Source organism: Gymnoscopelus microlampas (genome assembly GCF_963454915.1).
Source record: "Gymnoscopelus microlampas genome assembly, chromosome: 8".
Lineage (NCBI taxonomy): Eukaryota > Metazoa > Chordata > Actinopteri > Myctophiformes > Myctophidae > Gymnoscopelus > Gymnoscopelus microlampas.
The window spans coordinates 37,152,082-37,171,881 of NC_139945.1; the positions used below are offsets into that span (position 1 = coordinate 37,152,082).

Here is a 19,800-nt window from a genome sequence, read left to right on the forward strand (position 1 = left end):
TGAACTAGTGAAAGCACAACAATGTTGCTCAGCTCAGCTGTTGGGCTAGCAGTGGTACAATCTCTTCTGTTAAATGAGCTGTTGGGGTAAAAAACTAAAAACCTCACCTCAGAATTGACAGTTGGATGTCTTTGTTATTTTTTGGACCCTGTTGCTTCTAACATCCCCTTGTTGGCCTGGGGAGGTTGAAGACAACGGCATGTCCTCCAAAACACATACAGGAAGCCAGGAAGCCTTATTCTTTTCACCATACAGTAAGGCATTTCATCAGGAAAGTGTAACGTGTACAGAGCTCCATCTTGGGCGATAGCGATGACAGAAGACAGGAATTTGAGCGAGTGACACTTGTGATTCAACTCACTGAGGAGATGACATCATCACCACCAGTGAATCACGCTGCCACCTCCCCACGGCTCAACCACCTAGTCATTGCTGTTGGAGCTGAAGACTGTTTACAAAGTGAACACCGTTCAAACACTGTTGGACTCTCAGAGAGAGAGAGGGAGTTGGAGGGGATGGGTGGGTTGCTTCCCTTAATGTAATGACTTAAATCTTCTGTCTGCATCTCTAAGCGTTAGTACAGATCCACAGAGACAGACATTAGCATGCTCGTACTTGTGCACACAGAGATATGCGGTGTTGCACAGACGAATCCAAGGACTTGCTTGCGTGTACACAGACTGGGACACGTACAGAGTAATCAGGGAGAGTCTCACTCTAAATAAACCCCACTTGATTCTTGACACACACACACACACACACACACACACACACACACACACACACACACACACACACACACAAAACACAGATCTTCCACACGTTCCACAAACACACAGTGGTGGGGTGGCGCTGTGAGGTACCTGACACCAAGCCATAAAACGTCGTAGAGACACCTTAAATCATTTCCCCCATGGCGCTTATTCCTCTCTTGACTGCCAAATGTCTCTTTTGCGTGTAATCTTTTACATAAAGCTTGAAAAGCAGCCTGGTTGTTGAGCTTGATTTGTAGTTTGTGTTGATGCCTTAAGCAGTGAGTGAACGTGCAGCCACAGACATCTCAAGGCGTCCAGTGACAGCAACTCTATCTGCCGGCCAGATGAGAATTTACTGGGTCGTTTACCTGGCTCCTCCTAACCACTGAAAGCGATATACCTCCGCCACAAAAACGTCCGGATAAGCGGGTTTTCATGTGGGTATAAAGGGTAATTTGTGATTCTGACACTACTTTGGTACATTTATGCTTGGTTGAAGACTCGCCAACTTGTAAATCATTGTGGTCACAGAACTATAAGACATGGTCTTCTCCACCTGGTGCGATTTCCTCGCCTCCCGTGCCGCTTCTATTTGTTTCTGTCGAGCATCGAAATGAGGTTGGGAAAGAAAAACATCATATACTCCATCTTGGTACGCTACAGTGGTTGCATTAGAGAGCAAACCCTCTTCCACACCCAGTGCCCACGCCCCTCCACTGTCACATCTCAGACCCCTGGCGTTTCCCAAACAAACAGCACAGGATCCAACAATGTGGAAAAGGAAATGATGAGAACGGTTGCAAACATGGGGCCTATCGGAATACCCACGGCAGTTCTTTAACGACGGATGGGGGCCTCTCGCTGTTTGACGAGAGCCGTCCCCTGCTGGGTATGGACCCTGGACTCGCCATGGCACTTGTCGACAGACACTCTCTCGTCGGGGGGTACAGGAGGTGGGGTGGCAGGGGCGCAGATAGGTCAAGAAATACAGTTCCGAAGAGGCTAGGGGGCACTGACAGAGGATGGCTGCTGTATGAGGGGGTGGGGCGTTGCAGCTCAAGTGGCAGAACGCAAAGGGTGTCCTGGCAGGTCTCTGTATAACCATGCGATCGGAAAGTGTTACGGGGGAATCAACATAAGCAGCCGAGGTGAATTCCAGTCTGTCTGGTGTGACTGTAACAATGCCTCAAGTGAAACAGGTGATTATAGGCAATCATCAAAACAAGTCACACCTCCCTTGTGAGTTGTAAGTGAACAACACAAAAATATGTAGGCTATATCGGTTGAGTGCGTATATTCACGTACCTGTGTGTGTGTGTGTGTGTGTGTGTGTGTGTATGTGTGTGTGCGTGTGCGCGCATGTATGTGTGAATGATCATCCCAGTTCAGTGGATCTTTAAGTCAGTCTCCGACACTTCTTAAATTGGTTCTGAGCTACTCTCCCACTGTTCCTTTCTTCTGGTCATCCCTCTCTGCTCTCCTGTGCTCCAGCTCCCACACGTGCTGACCTCCAGGGACTTTCCCCTTGATGGCATATACCCAAAGAACACTGCATGGGGCCGGGGTCCGTAGGCGTTGGGAAGGGCCCATAGCCTGGGGGTCAGAGCTCCGCAGGAGGGCCTTATAGGGCTCCGGCGCTGTGTGGGGATCAGCCAGATCTCTACTGAAACAATGACCCAAACTGCACTCAGTGAGGTGGGGATGGAAGAGAGGGCAGAGGGATTTGGAGGCTTTCGCCAAATCTGCAATTAAAGTAATCCTCGATGCACCCACCTGGAAGGATGTGTGTGTGTGTGTGTGTGTGTGTGTGTGTGTGTGTGTGTGTGTGTGTGTGTGTGTGTGTGTGTGTGTGTGTGTGTGTGTGTGTGTGTGTGTGTGTGTGTGTGTGTGTGTGTGTGTGCGTGTGTGTGTGCACTCGACCTGTGTATGTATTTGAGTCTGTGTTTAATTCTATGTGTGTGCATGATGTGTGTCCATGCGTATGCATGTGCTACTTTTGAGTGTGCACACGCATGCTATAGTGAGGGATCTGTGATTGGCACACAATGCAGATGTGTGGGCAGTAGGTGCCATCTGGGGAAAGCGGAGAGTGGGATGGTTGAGATGGAAAGAGGGAGGGGTTGAGGGAAGAAAGGAAGGGGGGGGGGGGGGTGAGTGGGAGTGAGGGGTGGTGGGTGGTGGGTGGTTTGCCACATTTAAAAAAAAGAAAAAATGCCAATTTAAGGAATGAAGAGAACAGTCCGGGAGTAATCAATCAAAAATGCTGTGACACAAGCGAAAGAATACAAGAGACGCATTACCACCCTACCTTCCATCTTGGACCCGCCCATCCATCAATGGACCCCTCTTTGGCGTCTTCACCCACTGTCAGTCAAAATTATCAAAAGTGAGTCTTCAAGTTGCCCTCTGGCTTTTTGAGGGGGTTGCTGGGCCCGTCGTCGGGGGAAAACATAGCAACGTGTTTTTCAGGTGGTGCTGACAATCGATGCTTAGGGATAAATTGGCCAGATGCCACGTGTGCTTTATTGTGTTGGTAGAGATGTTTTGGCCAGAGAGCCACTACAGAGAGACCACTACGGCATCCCCGGAGACCTTCGTGAGGACAATATGCCTTTAGCGCAGGCATGTGCATGCACACACACCCATACGTAAACGCATAGGCATGCACACACACAAAAAGGCGTACTTGCACATCAGTACACACTGCACACTTGGGTCTGCAGACCCCATGGGGTCCTTGATGGGGTTCCAGGGGGTCCCCAGCAAAATGAGGAACAGTTTAAACACTAAAGTCCCATTTTATTTTTTGTCTGTTTGAATACAGCCCATCTACAAACTCACAATGTGTTGCATCGTACGTAACACGTTGTTTGCGTTTTCTTATGGGGGTCCCTGGCACAAAATCGCGGCCAAATACCTATCAATTTGGGGGTCCTTGACAAGAGAACCACTGCACTAATGTACACACAAAAGACACAGAGCTTCGTCCTCTCTCTACAGCCCCCCCTCTTCTTGGTCTACCATAATTTCCTTGAGTAGTCCAAGATCGGGATCCAATAGCTGCCCTCACAGTCCAGTAATGGAAAAAAAAACAGCATTCTTCTTCTCACTGGAGTGGCATCGGTGAGGGGAACCACTTCTGTTCGAGCATGAGAGACAAAGGCAGGTCTATTCACAATGAGATCACCCATACATACTATGAGAAAAACGTGTACGTGTTGCCTTGTATGGGCAGGATCAAAATATGTCATGGCAAAGTCTTGGAACTCAGAGGGCGGTATGACAGCTCCAACAAGACATGGGAACCGCAGCACGAGAGCGCTGCCAGGTTTGAACGCTAGAGCCTGGAGAGTGTATTTTCTACACAAGGAAATATTCATACATGTGGGCTTTATTGTGAGGTGAAAATAAAAGACACTGGATACGTCTGAAGTCTGAGGGGAAACTACTTGTGAATATAGTCAAACCCACTGTTGTGATCACGTCTCTTAAGCCTAGCTTAGCCATACTGTCTGTTTCCATCATTCTATTTAAGATGATCAAAATGAGGCAATAAGCCTACACAATAAAATCATCCGTGTTAATTTATCCATTTGTAACTCTGAGAGTATACAAAATGTAAACAAGTCAATTGAAGGTGCTGTGATATGTTTTTGGTTAAAAAAAAGCCGTTTTTTTTTTTGTTAAAAGGTTAAATCTCTAATATTCTGAGAGTAATTATTGATTGCTCTAAAGCAGGGGTCTTCGACGTTTTTCAGGCGAATAACCCCTTAACTGAGCGAGAAATGAAGCAGGGACCCCACTACATACATGGTATAAGATTGATTGTACCATATCAAACTTTTTTAAGCATTCCATAAAAATGTATATGGCTTTCAAAGCTAGAAAATACATTTTCATAGGTCACCAACTTCAACCAATCAGGAGAGACAACCCATTTATCAGCTTAAAATTTATAGTGTTCTAATTCCAAATTTGTCTGCTCATTTTCTTGTTTCATCACTTCGTTTGTTGGGATGAGTTCTCTCTTCTGATTGGATACAATTGGTATCCCGACCTGAAAATGTATTTTATGATTACTAAAGAGCTGGAGAAACGGGGAGACATCTGTTACTTGATACTGACTCTACTCGTCTATAGCAATTATTATAGAAATATAGAGCTAATTTACACTTATTTGAACAAAAACATATCACTTACACCACATTTAACACTGAGCATGTATAGTGTGTAGTAGTCTTAATGCTTGCTTCACGGTCTGGCGACAGCGAAAAGGTAATGTTACTTAGGTCAGTGGTGGACAGTAACTAAGTACAGTAACCCTACTTGAGTACAGTATTTAAGTGCAATTTTTGAGTATTTCTCCACTGCATTTCAAATGCCAGGACCCAAACTTAGTGACACGTTGTGAGCTTGTAGATCTGCTATATTCATTATTTTTTATAAATGTTCTAAATTTGAATACAGCAATGCATTGACATAAAAAAAAGAAAACATACTTGGTAATTTGTACTTTTGAATACTTGAGTATGTACTTACATAATGGCTACTTGTTAGCCTACTACTGTCCACTGTCCATAACTCCATATTACTGTCCACCACCTTTGTGGCTACAAATTATAGTAGTAGCACTAGGGACATCTGGGCATGTCGAAAAATTACACCTAACCACATCTATACACATGTATACTTTATATTACTCAAGACCTTTTTTTCCTTCTTTTTTCCCCCATTTTGGACAAAATAGCCAATTTTTCATCGAGGTGCCCAGATGTCAGTAATGCCCACCTATCCTGTATCCGTAGCACCATAGCCTGTATTGATGGGCTGCAGTGTGTGAGGCCGTGTGGAACGCCCTAACCTGCCCACACAGTGACGAGCTCATCTGCTGCGCCTCAGCGAGGTTCGCCTGCCTGCTGGCTGAGACTGTCACACTGGCCTCATCCCGTGGGAGCAGAGGTGACCTGCGTAGGAGGAGAGAGAGCACTGCATGCAGACAGAGTCCAAAACCTGGACACAGCTGGAGTTTCCCATACCAGAATAATATGCTTCCTTTGTCTGGGGCAAAGCTCAAGAATTAACGATCGATTTCTGGACATCATTCACCAATCACCTCTCAAGCTTCGAGACAACATGGCACACAGGCCTGCTCAGAAGATGAATTTGCTCAAAAAACAGCTTATAAAGGCTACATTTATGAATTTCGAATAAAGCCTTGATAATATTAGAATATTAGCGAGTGACAAAAATCCAATACAGGCTCGGTGTTCGAAAAAGGGTATTGTCAATTCCACAAAGTGCAATACCATGTAACGTTTTACCCAGGTCATGCTCATACTTGTTCTATAATCCAATTGTGAGACAGAACAGCCGTCAATGTTTCCGCTAGGTGGCGACCTTGGTCTAATGCGGTTCACCTTGGACAGCGCTGCGCTTGACTGGAGCCAGACTACCAGGGTTGCCATGTCCGCTTATTATAAGCGACTTTGGGCTTGTTTTTCTGTAAAGTTGCTTGTAAATATTGCGAGGTAAAATAGCAGATCTACAAACTCACAATGAGACGCGTTGTGAGCTTGTAGATCGGCTATTTTCAAATAGCCAATAAAGTGCTCATGTGGCTGAGTGGCTCTAGTCACTATATAGTGGCTTCTTTTGGGCTTGTTTTCATAGACATGGCTGCTTATTTCTCTCACAAAATCTGGCAACACTGCTGCTGAGAAAGACCAAGGAGGAGGGGGGGGGATGAAAACCGAAACGTTGAATTTTACGCACATAAATAAAGATGTTCAATATTAGAAATGATTTCGTTTTTCAGTATAAAAGGAAGCTCAATAATAGGCTGTAGATAAAAGCTCATGAGTTTTAGAGATGAATATTATACACTCGTCTCGTTGTCTTTGTTTATTAGTGAACATTTCTTTCTTAGTTTATAACTATCAATTCGATTTCTCATTATAGTCGCCGGCCACCGCTGCTCTATCCTCTATCCACAATGCAAAGACATCAAAATGCCAGGCAGGGAGAATGTCCCATTGTCCCATCTCGCCTCGAACCAGTGTCCGCTCCTAAATGGGGGTGGGGGGAGAATGGGGGGGGCAGTTAATGATTATTTGCCCCTCTTTTCCCGTCCACTGCGTTTCCTATATGGATTGACGGTCGCGTCAGAGCCAGGGTTGCCATGTCCGCTTATTGTAAAGTAAAGTTGCTTGTAAATATTGGTGGTTGCGTTTTTTTGGGCTTGTTTCTAAAGTGTAGTTGCTTATTTGGTCTTGCTTCCTAATGTTGTTTAAACCAGTGGTTCGCAAACATTTTCATGTCAAGGTCCACCAAATTAATATGTAGGCTATTTGTCTGCGGACCCCCATCTGAAAATATGTTATGCCAGGGCAGGGACCCCCATATAAGATTTTTGTTGTTAAAATGTTTCAAAAACCTATTCCAAATTTTTTCACATTTTCTTCCAAGATTTTAAGGACTTTCATTTATGGCCCACGTCCACACACACACACTGCGTTTTTGTTTTATGAGGAAGGCGCTTTGGATATCACATAGCACATCCCCGGGTAGCACAATGGAGCAGAGCGTCGGGACCCCCGCGCCAGCGAATGCTTTGCGGGAGTTCGCTGGGGGTCCGATCTGCCCAAAAAAATTGTCTGTGAATCACACAACGTGTGAAGTGTGTGCTCATCTGTTGTGCGCAGGCCCGGTGTCGGGCGGCGTGAGGGGAACGCCCCTCAACCGGACCAACTCGCCGCCTTAGTCAAGACTGCCAGTTACAATAATGAACCTTCTGGTACTTTTTAATTGACAGCGTTTTCGGCGTCAAGCCTTCCTGAGTGTGTTAAGAAAGTGGCCAGTGGTGTTGTGTGTAAGGAGGGACTGATAGACATGACAAGGACTTCAGCTGCTGTCGGTAAAAAAATATATATATATTTTAAATCGCGCACACACCCGTACTCACACGCACACGCCCCCGCCCCCGCCCCCCCGACCGTTGTCGGCTAGAACCGGGCCTGGCCTGGTTGTGTGTCCTCTGTTGTTGCATTGCATTTTGTCATTAGATATGTAATGTAGCCATGTGCATGCTCACAATAATTGTAATAATACTATATATAGCCGATATTGTAGGCTACTAGATGTGAGGGCCGCGTAGTGGCCCGAACCTCTAGTATGTTAAAGGGCGAAGGGCTCGCTTATTTTGGGCTTGTTTTCAAAGACCTGGTTACTTGTTTCTCTTGCAAAACCTGGCAACACTAGTCAGAGCGCACAGAGTAGTAGACCCGCCTCCTGGCTGGCTGTGTGTGTGCGTGTGTGACTGTGTGTGTGTGCGTATGCGTGAGTGTGTGTTGCTTGGTGCGTCGCTCTCTCCGCTTCAAACAGATATTCCACAGGGAGAGAGAGAGAGAGGGAGAGAGAGAGAGAGCAAGACCTGTGAGAAGAGCAACGGACGAGGACACAAAAAAACGAGCAACAACCACAAATGGCACTCATGGCAGGGATTTTGTTTACGGCGACCTCTTTAGTACTGCTCGGGATTTCTACCTTTGTTTCGGCAGCACGGATTTACCCCCCGAATGAAGGTAAGGTTGTTGGGGAGAACTGAGCGGCGCGGTGGAGAGTTTGGCTGTTTTCTCGGGGAGTTTTGACTTCATCTCGGGACTTGGTGGTCCCGTCGCTTCTCCTCCTCCAGACTGACTGGTGGTGCGCTGGAGACGCACGCAGTTCAATGTGGGGGAACAAAACGAACCATGGTCACCTTTTTACGCAAGCGACTTTTTTCCTTTGCGAGATTTATGTACAGATTTATACACTTGCGCCCGGGGACCCCCAAGCAGGAGCCCCAAGCCTCGCTCCCAGGGCTTCTTTAACCCATGAAGACTGCATGGGGAAGCATCTGTGTCATTTTAGTGTGTCAAAAAATAGCAGATCTACAAGCTCAAAGTGCGGCACTTGTGAGCTTGCATATCTGCTATTTTTTTATAGGAGATGTACATTATAGCATTTGGACAGGCTGTCCAACAGTCCAAATGCACATCGGCTGTTCATCTCGGCTCTCTCTCTCTCTCTCTCTCTCTCTCTCTCTCTCTCTCTCTCCGTGCCAGTTGCTTAAAGCCCTGGGAGCGAGGCTTGGGGCTCCTGCAGGGTCCGGGGCGCAAGTGTCCAGTTTCAGCGTTTTACTTATAGTCTTCCAATGTGTATAGTGTATTACTATGCACACCAACCAGCCTGTAGCCTGCACAAAGGAATCCATTCGATTATGGTAGTTTTCGCTTGAAACGGCTTGTTCTTATTTAGCATGGGAACCAACCAAGCAGTCCGTTGTCTTGATTGTAGCGTTGGATCAAGACTATCATAGATGTATTTTATGATAGTCTTGATCCAAGGCTGTTATTGTAGTGAAACGGCCATCTGACAACAATAAAAATATGAAGTTCAGCCTCTGCACAATTCTTGGTAGCTCAGATTTCCTCTTCTTTTTTCCCCCTACACCAATCGAAAGGACAATTGCAGGAGCCAGGAAGGGAAAGCCCAAATTCACCAAATAGTTTACTGAGCGATACAAACACTGAATAGCCTACCAGTCAGTCATCAAATAATAAATAAATAAAAGCCTGCGCCGTTGAATTCAAACAATCGCCAAAACTAATTCTCTCGAATGCTAAACGTTTTTGGCCCGTTATTCCAGAAGGGAAAATAATGTCACGGCTGCCGTGGGAAATAAGCAGGCCTTTTTAATTCTCTGTAGAACATGTTCATTTGAACATATAAGGACTATAATTGATTTCGATTATAGGCTATTAAGCACATTACTCTAAAATACAACTAAGTCTGCTGGCAAATCTTGAGATATGACAATATATTCACACGGTTTAGTAATTACAACCGTCATTTGTAAGGTTATTCTGTGTAGGCCTAGTTATCCATTACGAATAAGGAGATGCACACGCACAGGCCTAATGAAAATCTGGGAATCCATAACAAATTATCCTACTTTTGCCTACTTTAGTTATTATCGTCATAATGTGAATAGCCTACATCAACCACCAATTCTCCACAAATGTGGTGTTTTGCTTCCCATGCCCGACAAACCCACTTTCGCTCATATTGTTTGTGCATTAAGTGTTTAGTACATTTTAAAGTGTTTTATGAGACTGCTGTACTGCAGTGGTGTAAAGTAACTAAGTACCTTTACTCAAGTAGGCCTACTGTACTTAAGTAGACCTACAGTTTTGAGGTATTGTTTTATTTTTCTGGAGTATTTCCAATTTTCCGTAGGCTACTTTTACTTCTACTCCACTGCATCTCAGAGGCAAATATTGTAGGCCTACCTTTACTCCACTACAATTATTTGAAGACTTTAGTTACTAGTTACTTTATAGATTTGGATCATTATTACAAAACATACACATTAACCACTTCACCCTATAGGCATTTCGGCCATTTGAAAATAGCCGATCTACAAGCTCACAACGTGTAGCATCGCGGCACATTGTGATCTTGTTGATCTGCTATTCTTTTTTTTTATACACAATTTATAATTTAAATCTTGTGAAATGGGACATACTGCATAACGAGTACTTTCTACTTTTGGTACATTAAGTACATTTTTGATACCAATACTTTTGTACTTTTACTCAGGTAAATTTGAAATTCCGGACTTTTACTTGTAACAGAGTATTTCTACATTGCAGTATTGATACTTTTACTTAAGTAAAACATGTGAGTACTTTTTTCCACCAGTGCTGTATGTACTGTATGGAGGAACGGACTGCTCACTTGTGTCTTTCTCTCCACTCCTGTTTTTCAGTCACGTTACTGGACTCCAGATCCGTGCAGGGGGAACTAGGTTGGGTCGCCAACCCGACAGAAGGAGGGGTAAGTCTACAGAAAAGTCCCCTGCTCTCTCTCGTTTAGGACGTATGGTGGTCCCCCATTGAGTAAAAATGGAGAAATAATGTCCTCTATAGCAGTGGTCTTCAACAGGGGGTCCAAGGAGCTACTATAGGGGGTATGCCAAATCTTTGTGTGATAGGATTTTTTTTTTTTTTTTTACATTAACCACTTGAACCCTATAGCATTCCCATTCCGAGGGGAACATTAGCCGAAAATAGCAGATCTACAAGCTCACAACACAATTTTTGGCAAAGAGGTTTGGTGTAGGGGGGGAATTAGCAAGTCAAGTACTAAGCATTGAAGGTTTAAGTGGTTAAATGTCTGAAATGAACAAAGAAATGGAATTTACACAACACTCATCATAGTCAATGAAGCTATCTATGAAAAAGTTTAATCTGCAACACAATTGTAAACAATGTACTGGGGGTCCATGCTTCATCTCTCTCTCAGCTAAGGGGTCTTTCCTTGGCCTGAAAAACGTTGAAGACCCCTGCTCTATAGGCATACCACCACCAGCCTTCCCCGGCCCCCTCCCCTCGCTCAAACCGCTCGCTGTAATGGTCACTAGATGCGAGGCAGATAGCCTCTACTGCAGCGGGCGTCGGGTTTCCTGAATAGACGGTGGATTGAATCGGTCTTTGTGGAGAAACTTTATATCCCTTTCCCCCCATCGAGGCGAGGAGGGGAGAGCGGGGGACTTGGCAGTGGAGAAAGGGCCCTGTTGGAATGGATGAATGAATGAAGGGAAAGGGCAGCGGGTTTCAGTCCCTGCCGCAGGCAGGACGATTGGATTGGGCTATAATAAAGCGATAGGGAACGCGATCGGACTAAAATGCGTGATCCTGCTGGTCTAATTGGGATATCTATTAATGGTGCTGATAAGGTAACAGAGCGCGACTGTTCGGGGTGGCCGCCAGGGGCCCCGGGGTGCACAGCAGGTCTTGCACAGAATGCACACACACACACACACACACACACACACACACACACACACACACACACACACACACACACACACACACACACATACACACCGTCTACCACCCTGTCGCTCAGCAGTTGGGTGTCGTAGTAGTAGCTAAAACAAGGACAGTGCATGAGGTTTAAAAACACAGGGGCCTACCCATTACACCATACAGTCTCTGGGTAAGCTATTTGGCAATTTTTAGAAGGCCTATGGCACTGGTTTCCAAACACCCATTTGTGAGTCACAGACACGTTTTTATGGGTCACGAAGTAAATATCCCTTAATTTTGTGTTTCCTACATTTTTTTTAAGAAAAAGAAATGAACTCGATTTCACAAAATAATGTAATAAATACATTTTAAGAAATCAAAGAAATTCCATTAATTAGAAAACAAATGTTTAAGAAGTAGTGAAAATAGACGATCTACAAGCTCACAAAGTGACGACACGTTGTGGGCTTGTAGATCTGCTATTTTCACTAGTTTGGGTCCCGGGGAGACATGGTCTATGGTCACCAAAGTAGTACATAACAGCCTACCCATCAACCCAGCGAAATAGAATGTGACAGCATGCGCCTCCATTTGGGCTTTGTTGATAAGGCGTTAAATGAACTTGGCCAGTGTTGTGCCCCATCATGTGATCACAGCCATGTGATTGACGGGCTCCTGGCAGCGGCGACAGGGCCGCATTCAGTCGCTCTCATTACGACCAATTGCCCCCATCCTCCCTCTCCCTGCTATCGGGGAAAGGTGCGGCCTTATCGCGACGCGGCTTCATTTCCACAATAAAAGGAGAGGCAGGCAGAAGAAAGCAGCGCAATAGATCAGTGGAGAGTGATAGACACTTTGTCAAAGTCCTATACGGCCGCGGCCATGTTTAGTGTTATCGACCCTACCTCGGGGGATACGGCTTTAAACCAGATTGTTCCTGATAAAGCTGTCAAATCAACTGTAGCAGCACTAACGGTTAACCCATATCGCCATTCTGCGATCATTTTGTTTTGAACGGCTTCACTAAATGGGCTGAGAACTAACAGCCTGGACGTCTCTTTTTATTTAAAAGGCAGTTAAACCAAAGGCTATTTTAATGCCTATTGTGAAAAATGTAAGAGAACAGGCCACTTTGAAGCTTTCAAGACACAAGCGTTTGCGGCGATACTCTGTTGGAATGGGAAACTAAATCACAAGTAAAACAAACATTCCAGCGCAGCGAAAATAAACCAGACTGCTCGATAACATAATCCATGCGCTTCAAGTCCACGTCTTTCTCCTATGAGTTCATACTAATAACAGTAGGTGAACATGTGTAGTCTTAGGCCTACTGTCAGAAACGTCTTACCTTGCCTATCACGTATGCAGATGTAAAGCAGGCACACATTAGATCATTAGTATTGATTCACAGACCCACACACACACACTCTACTTTACCCTAAACCTCTATTTTCCCTCATATTCCAATATAGGCTATACTAAGCCATGTCTGAACATTGAAGAGAGACTTGTAAAGTGCTCCTCAATAACAGATCTGAGTAGGCGTAATTGAACAGTCGTCTTAATGCAGGCATGAGACTTATTACAAAATTATTTTCCCACAGCGACAGAGAAACCATGAATTTTAACATCTTTATGGTTCTATATTAGGACCTAACATGTCTGCTAGATCCAGTTTATAAATTATGCATTAAGTTTAGCCAACAATTAATTGGTCTGCTGAGACTCAATATTGAGCAATCTTTTTTTTTTCCCCCATTGGTAAATCTCAGTCTTGGCATGTGCTGCCTGTTATGTTTGCTTTTTATCTCACACAGCCCATTATTTCTGTAATTGTTTGACAGGGCATAATTCTGGTATTTGTAACATTAAGGAAATATTCCTTTATTGCTTTTCATAATATTTTCTATTATTGTGTTGACGTTAATCTAGTGTTTTGTTTCTTAAACTATGGGTCTGGACTCAAAATAGGTCATGGGGTCACGTCTGTTGGGTCCCATCAGAACAGCAATATATTTCTGTACTGGAAGTTTGAGTCCCGGAGGCCAAGACTTAATTTCTTTAAAAAAAAGAGAGAGAGAAAGAAGTTCAGAATCCAGACTCGTACATTTGACTTTCACCTGACCTTGTTCTGTTGTTTTTCTACCCATAGTGGGAGGAGGTGAGCATCATGGATGAAAAGAACATTCCCATCCGGACATACCAGGTGTGTAATGTCATGGAGCCGAACCAGAACAACTGGCTCCGTACCGACTGGATCCCTCGTGGTGGGGCCCAGCGTGTCTACATCGAGATCAAGTTCACCCTGCGGGACTGCAACAGCTTGCCGGGCGTAATGGGCACCTGCAAGGAGACCTTCAACCTCTACTACTACGAATCGAACAACGACAAGGAGCGCTACATTCGCGAGAACCAATTTGGCAAGATTGACACCGTGGCGGCCGATGAGAGCTTCACGCAGGTGGACATCGGCGACCGCATCATGAAGCTCAACACGGAGGTCCGCGATGTGGGCGCCTTGACCCGCAAGGGCTTCTACTTGGCCTTTCAGGATGTCGGGGCTTGTATCGCGCTGGTGTCTGTGCGGGTCTTCTACAAGAAGTGCCCCTTAGCCGTCCGTAACTTGGCCCAGTTCCCTGATACTATCACCGGAGCCGATACCTCCTCGCTAGTGGAAGTGCGTGGCTCGTGCGTGGATAATTCCGAGGAGAGGGAAGTTCCAAAGATGTACTGCGGGGCTGACGGAGAGTGGCTGGTGCCCATTGGGAATTGCCTGTGTAACCCCGGATACGAGGAGCGCAATGCGGAATGCCAAGGTAAAGAAACCGCATTTTTCTTGTTTTCTTCGTTTTTTTGCTGTTTTTTTTTACTGCCTGGTTGGTACTTCCTTTGCTATTCCATTCATCTGTCATCCTTTTTCCCCCAGCTTGGTATTCTTGTACAGTAGCTGACCTCTTTATAGTTTGTTTCCCATCCCCTTACGCTGTGTCTTTGTTTCACTTCCCTCCACGCTTCTCACTCTTTGTCCCTCTCTGCTCTCTCTCTCTCTTTCTCCGCCACTCTCTCTCTCTCTCATTACCTCTGTTCACCCGCCTCTCACTTTGCTATTTCTTTTTTTCCCCTGTCCACTCACTCTCCACGCTCCTCTTCCTGATACGTGGCTGGGTGATGGAGACGATGATGATTGTAAATGGAGTAATTAGGTGGTCCGTTGGGAGCTGTTGTGCAACTGTGTGGGTCCCAAGGGGATTGGTAATGCAGGCCGGTTGAGAGAGCTGAGCTCCAACTGTTTGTTCTATTGCAGCCCCCCCCCCCTCCAGCTCTTTCACATATTCCCAATGCGGTTTAAAGCTGGGAGAGAGAGATCGACAGAGGAGAGCTTATCATTCCAGGCAGGTATGAGAGAAGTGAAAGTACACAGCAGCGAGATGGTGTTGAAAAAGCCCTCTATTGCTGTTTATTCAGGCCTTTGCTCATCGCAAATTTCATATAGTATCGTTTGATGAGGGTTTTAGGTCAATGAAGGGGGCCCTGTGCCTGCCTTCTCAAATCATGGCCATGATATAGCTGTCAGTATGCCAACGATGCCGAGAAATAGCCTGGCAACGCTCATCAAACATCAGAGAGAGCAACAGAACTCGGCTACAGGTCTGTCGATATCCATGCCTCCATGGATCTTAAGCACAAATCAGCGTTTTTCTGTCGGTGTACAGGATTTCAATCTCACTTTAAAATACAGGGGTCCCAAAGTGTATAGCAGTTACTGTGTGTACTATAGTATGTGTACTGTACCATTTCATGCAGCAGTGTATTATAGGGGTGTCCTGCTACAGCGCGCAGCAGCTGTGTCGTGGATAATGTATTGTGCCTCTCTCTGAGGAGAAGTTGTCAACTGGCCAGACAGGGGGATGGTTATTCTGCCAGGCAGGTTTATTGGTAAACCCCCCCCGCCCGACCCACCCGCCCCTGCACCCTTCCCAATGCAGTGGGCTGTTCCAGCGTGGGGTCAGAGGCCGGGCACGGGTGATTAACAGGGGGATGGACGACTCCACCTCTCTTAATTTACAGGGGAGCCTCGATCTCAGAGGACTAATTGCATGACAAACAGGTTCAGTGATTTAGGGGTAGTGCAGACTGTTTTGGGGGGTGGGTGGAGTTTGGGGCAAAGGGGTGCAAGCGGTCACAGATGGTTGTCTGTGTGTGTGTGTAACGGGGTAACATTTCGGCTGTAAGAATTTCAGTTTGGAATGCTGCCCATCTTGCCTTGTCACAGGCAAATAGATGGCTCAGGCCAGGTTTCTCTCCCCAGGGTGGGCTTCAAAGAACCAGAGAGAGATGGAGAGATGAAGGAAGGAGACCAGAGGGGGAGTTACTAGCCACAGAACCTGGGCTAAATCGTCTTTGAAGAGGGGTTTAAAGCGAAACACACAACCATAAGCTATCCTGTTTCAAGTCAAAATGAAAATGCTGATCTTTGCCATAAATTCGGCTTGCCCTCGAGAAGGAAATCGACGAAAGATGCATTATCTTTCCCATTCGGCTTGGATTGAAATAAGTAACTGTTGCCAATGCCATCCGCATGTTGGAGCTCAGAATCCCTTGCCTCGTGTGATTAATGCACAGTCTGACAGCTTCAGAGTCCGTAATATTAGTTTTGGAGCCAACATATCCATTCAGTTCCCACTGCGTAGCATTTGATCATGTTCCAGTTCACCTTGCAGTATCACCTTACAGACCAGTAAAGCTCCCTCCATGGTACACGTCACTTGAGACGCACCAAGATCCGACCCATCTGGACGCTGAACCTGGTAGTTGTAGACATGTTCACATTCTGTGTTAGCCTCCATAGATGCCAGAGGTGTCTGTGTGGGGTCAGCACTAGTGTTTGAAGGGTTAAAAGGTGCTGGCCACTGTCAGTCTTCAAGTGCACTGATGAGCTGGTTAATATTCCTCTGTGTGACAGGCTCTATGGGAGAGGGGCTGAACTCCTTTATGACAATGTTGACCAAGGGACTTAACAAGGAGCTGGACTGGGAGGCGGGGAGAGTGGGAGTTGGAGGGGGAAAGTTTGTGTGAGAATGAGTGAGAAACGTGTTGCATTTACCCAGCTGTAGTAAAGGATAGAAGTTTATTAAACACATGAACCCTAGCGTCCCTATTCTGGGCATGTAGAATAGGGATGTAGGCGAAAGTAGACAAACATTAGGCAAAAATAGACAAACATTTGGTAGGATAGGTGGATATTCTGCAAAAATGGCACACGCTCACAACGCTTTAAGTAGTTAATTAGCTGTTTCACTCGATACATGCATGCACTCGTAAATGTAGTTTGAACTGATGTTTGCAAGATTTCTGTTGAGAGTTTCTTCGGCTGCAGCACACAAGCCTAATTGTGAGTCTATTATTGTGTGTGTGTGTGTGTGTGTGTGTGTGTGTGTGTGTGTGTGTGTGTGTGTGTGTGTGTGTGTGTGTGTGTGTGTGTGTGTGTGTGTGTGTGTGTGTGTGTGTGTGTGTGTGTGTGTGTGTGCTGGACGTGCTTGTGTGTCTGTGCTTGTCTTGTATGCGTGCAGGGTTACAAGGGCACCACAGCCCCCGGTTCCCAGCCTGCGATGAATGGGGTTCTCCTCCATCATTGTTTGGGGCAGCAGCGAGGCTGAGTGGGTTTGGCGTTGTTGGGGGTGGGGGCATGGGGGGCTTGTATTCTCCACCCCTGGCAGAGGTCAAAGGTCGTCCCCTTCTTCATCCATCTTACTGGCCTGTCTGACAGGGTCGTGGGCCTACGATTGATTAAGACGTCAGAGTTTTGACAGCTGGGGGGTGCCGTGTGTGTGTGTGTGTGTGTGTGTGTGTGTGTGTGTGTGTGTGTGTGTGTGTGTGTGTGTGTGTGTGTGTGTGTGTGTGTGTGTGTGTGTGTGTGTGTGTGTGTGTGTGTGTGTGTGTGTGTGTGTGTGTGTGTGTGTGTGTGTGTGTGTGTGTCATGGGCCAAGGGTGGCCAGGATGTACACACAGGGACCAAGGGCAGTGGGGCACTGAGGGCCACCGGGCCCCTGATCTAAGGAGTGGGGACTCTGTCTATTTGCATTTGGGAAGCTTTCTCTCGGAGGGAACGGGAGGGGGCCAGGTTGACTCTCTCGCTCCTCATCTGGTGAGGGGGTTTCAACTACCGTGCAGAGGTGATGACAAGCTACTCAGATACACAGAGAGCGAGCGAGAGAGAGAGAGTGAAAAGGAGAGAGTGTGTGTGTGTGTGTATGTTTTGTGAGAGAGAGATAGAGAGAGTCTGGCGCCATCTACTTTGTGAGTCAGCACAGGGAAATAATGACTTTGTATATTTTTGTAAAAGCGCGAGGAAAATTTGCATGACAGTTGTGTGTCTCCGACTCGGTATTGCTCTCAGAGTCTGTTTGGAGATTGAGCAGGCAGTGAAGGGGGCTTTCAGGTCGCCTTTGTTGGTGAATCTGAGTTTGTCAAGGATATAGTATGGTTGAAGCGCTAGGTGTCAGACACTTTTGACACTCCAGACTGTTAGTGCATGGTTGAGTTGTTACCCCCTCCACCACACACACACACACACACACACACACACACACACACACACACACACACACACACACACACACACACACACACACACACACACACACACACACACACACACACACCTAAACCCAAATAAACCGGACTTCAAGGACAGGAAACCCATGATCTCCTATGACGCCTAACACCCTAACACTTTTATTACAACCCACATGTTGTGGATTCAACGCCGTTTGTCGGTGTTTGTGCATGTGTGTGAATTAACAGCTTTGGAAGGATTGTGACGTGTGTGTGTGTGTGTGTGTGTGTGTGTGTGTGTGTGTGTGTGTGTGTGTGTGTGTGTGTGTGTGTGTGTGTGTGTGTGTGTGTGTGTGTGTGTGTGTGTGTGTGTGTGTGTGTGTGTGTGTGTGTGTGTGTGTGTGTGTGTGTGTGTGTGTGTGTGTGTGTGTGTGTGTGTGTGTGTGTGTGTGATGGTAGCAGTTTCCTGTTGGAGTGGCAGTACCAATCCCTCCCCTCTCTCCCTCTCTATTCCCAATAGCCTCCGTTAAGCCGAGAACTCTCCCCCCGGCCCGTATTGGATTAAGAGGTTTCGGGGATGAGGATTCTTTTCTCTGCTCCATTCATTGTGTGCCTGCTTCTAGGTCTCTCTCAGGTCTCCCTCAGGTCTCTCTCTCTCTCTCTGTCTCTCTCTCTCCCTCTCCGTTGACAGTGTTAAATATGCACTTGAGAGCATCATTCTAAATTCACCACATAATTCTATTTAGCCTGCCAGTCCCCGGTGGCTTTAAATACACAGAATCACCCCCCCCCACCCCCCACCCCCTCTCTCCTGCCTTCCATTCTCCCTCCATCCCTCCGCGCACGCACAAGTGAAACGTTTGCATCTGTCTCTTGGCTTTTGTGGGTGCTCTCGTGCTAATAGCTCTGTCGGTCTCCTGTGTCTCCGTCCGCTCTCCCCCGGACAGAACATTCTGCTCTTATACGCAGTGAAATCCTCAGCGTTAATTTGTGTAACTCAAAGAATGTAGAAATGGACCAGTGGTTCCATTTATACACTCCCAGAGTTAAATTAACACTGAGGATTTTACTGACCCCCCCCCCCCTCCTCCCTCCCCTGTACTCCTAATACCCCAATCCACTACCTTTTCTGAATCCTCCTTCCCTTTCTCCCATGGATTGCATAGATGTCCTCTCTCTATTTTCTCTGTCTATTTTCTCTCTCTCTCTCTCTCTCTCTCTCTCTCTCTCTCTCTCTCTCTCTCTCTCCCCCCCCCCCCCCCCCCCCCGTTCATTGTGGTGGTTAGTGTTCAGCCTGTCTCTGGTGGCAGCAATAGGAAGTGGGCTGAATAATGAGATTACCCGTGGCAGGCGGTAGGGAGGCAGGAGCGCCACACTGAACATTAGCACCCGTCAACGCTCCCACAAACACACGCACACACGCTCGTGCAAGTGTATTCAATTGAGCACGTACAAACCAACACACAAATGTGGGTGTGCACATGCAAAAAGAACACAGAAACTGACACGTCCAACTAGTACATGCACACACACGGACATGCACACAGACACACACATGCACACACGCACACACATGCACACACACCACAGACTGGGAGCGGAGGAGAATGGAGGTGAATGTACTCATCACTCTCTGTGCC

General features: G+C 46.3%; 1 protein-coding gene across 2 annotated transcripts in view; it reads left to right on the plus strand.

The window, feature by feature from the left end:
- Positions 1–8,170: 8,170 nt before the first annotated feature.
- The window catches only part of epha4l (eph receptor A4, like), a 59,186-nt gene continuing 47,556 nt past the window's right edge, over positions 8,171–19,800 (plus strand). For both annotated transcript variants that reach the window (XM_084065529.1, XM_084065530.1), the window contains exons 1-3: positions 8,171–8,335; positions 10,564–10,631; positions 13,758–14,421. In XM_084065529.1, the coding sequence (XP_083921655.1) occupies positions 8,236–8,335; positions 10,564–10,631; positions 13,758–14,421 (832 nt within the window). In that variant the 5' untranslated portion in view covers positions 8,171–8,235. The remainder of the gene's footprint in view (positions 8,336–10,563; positions 10,632–13,757; positions 14,422–19,800) is intronic.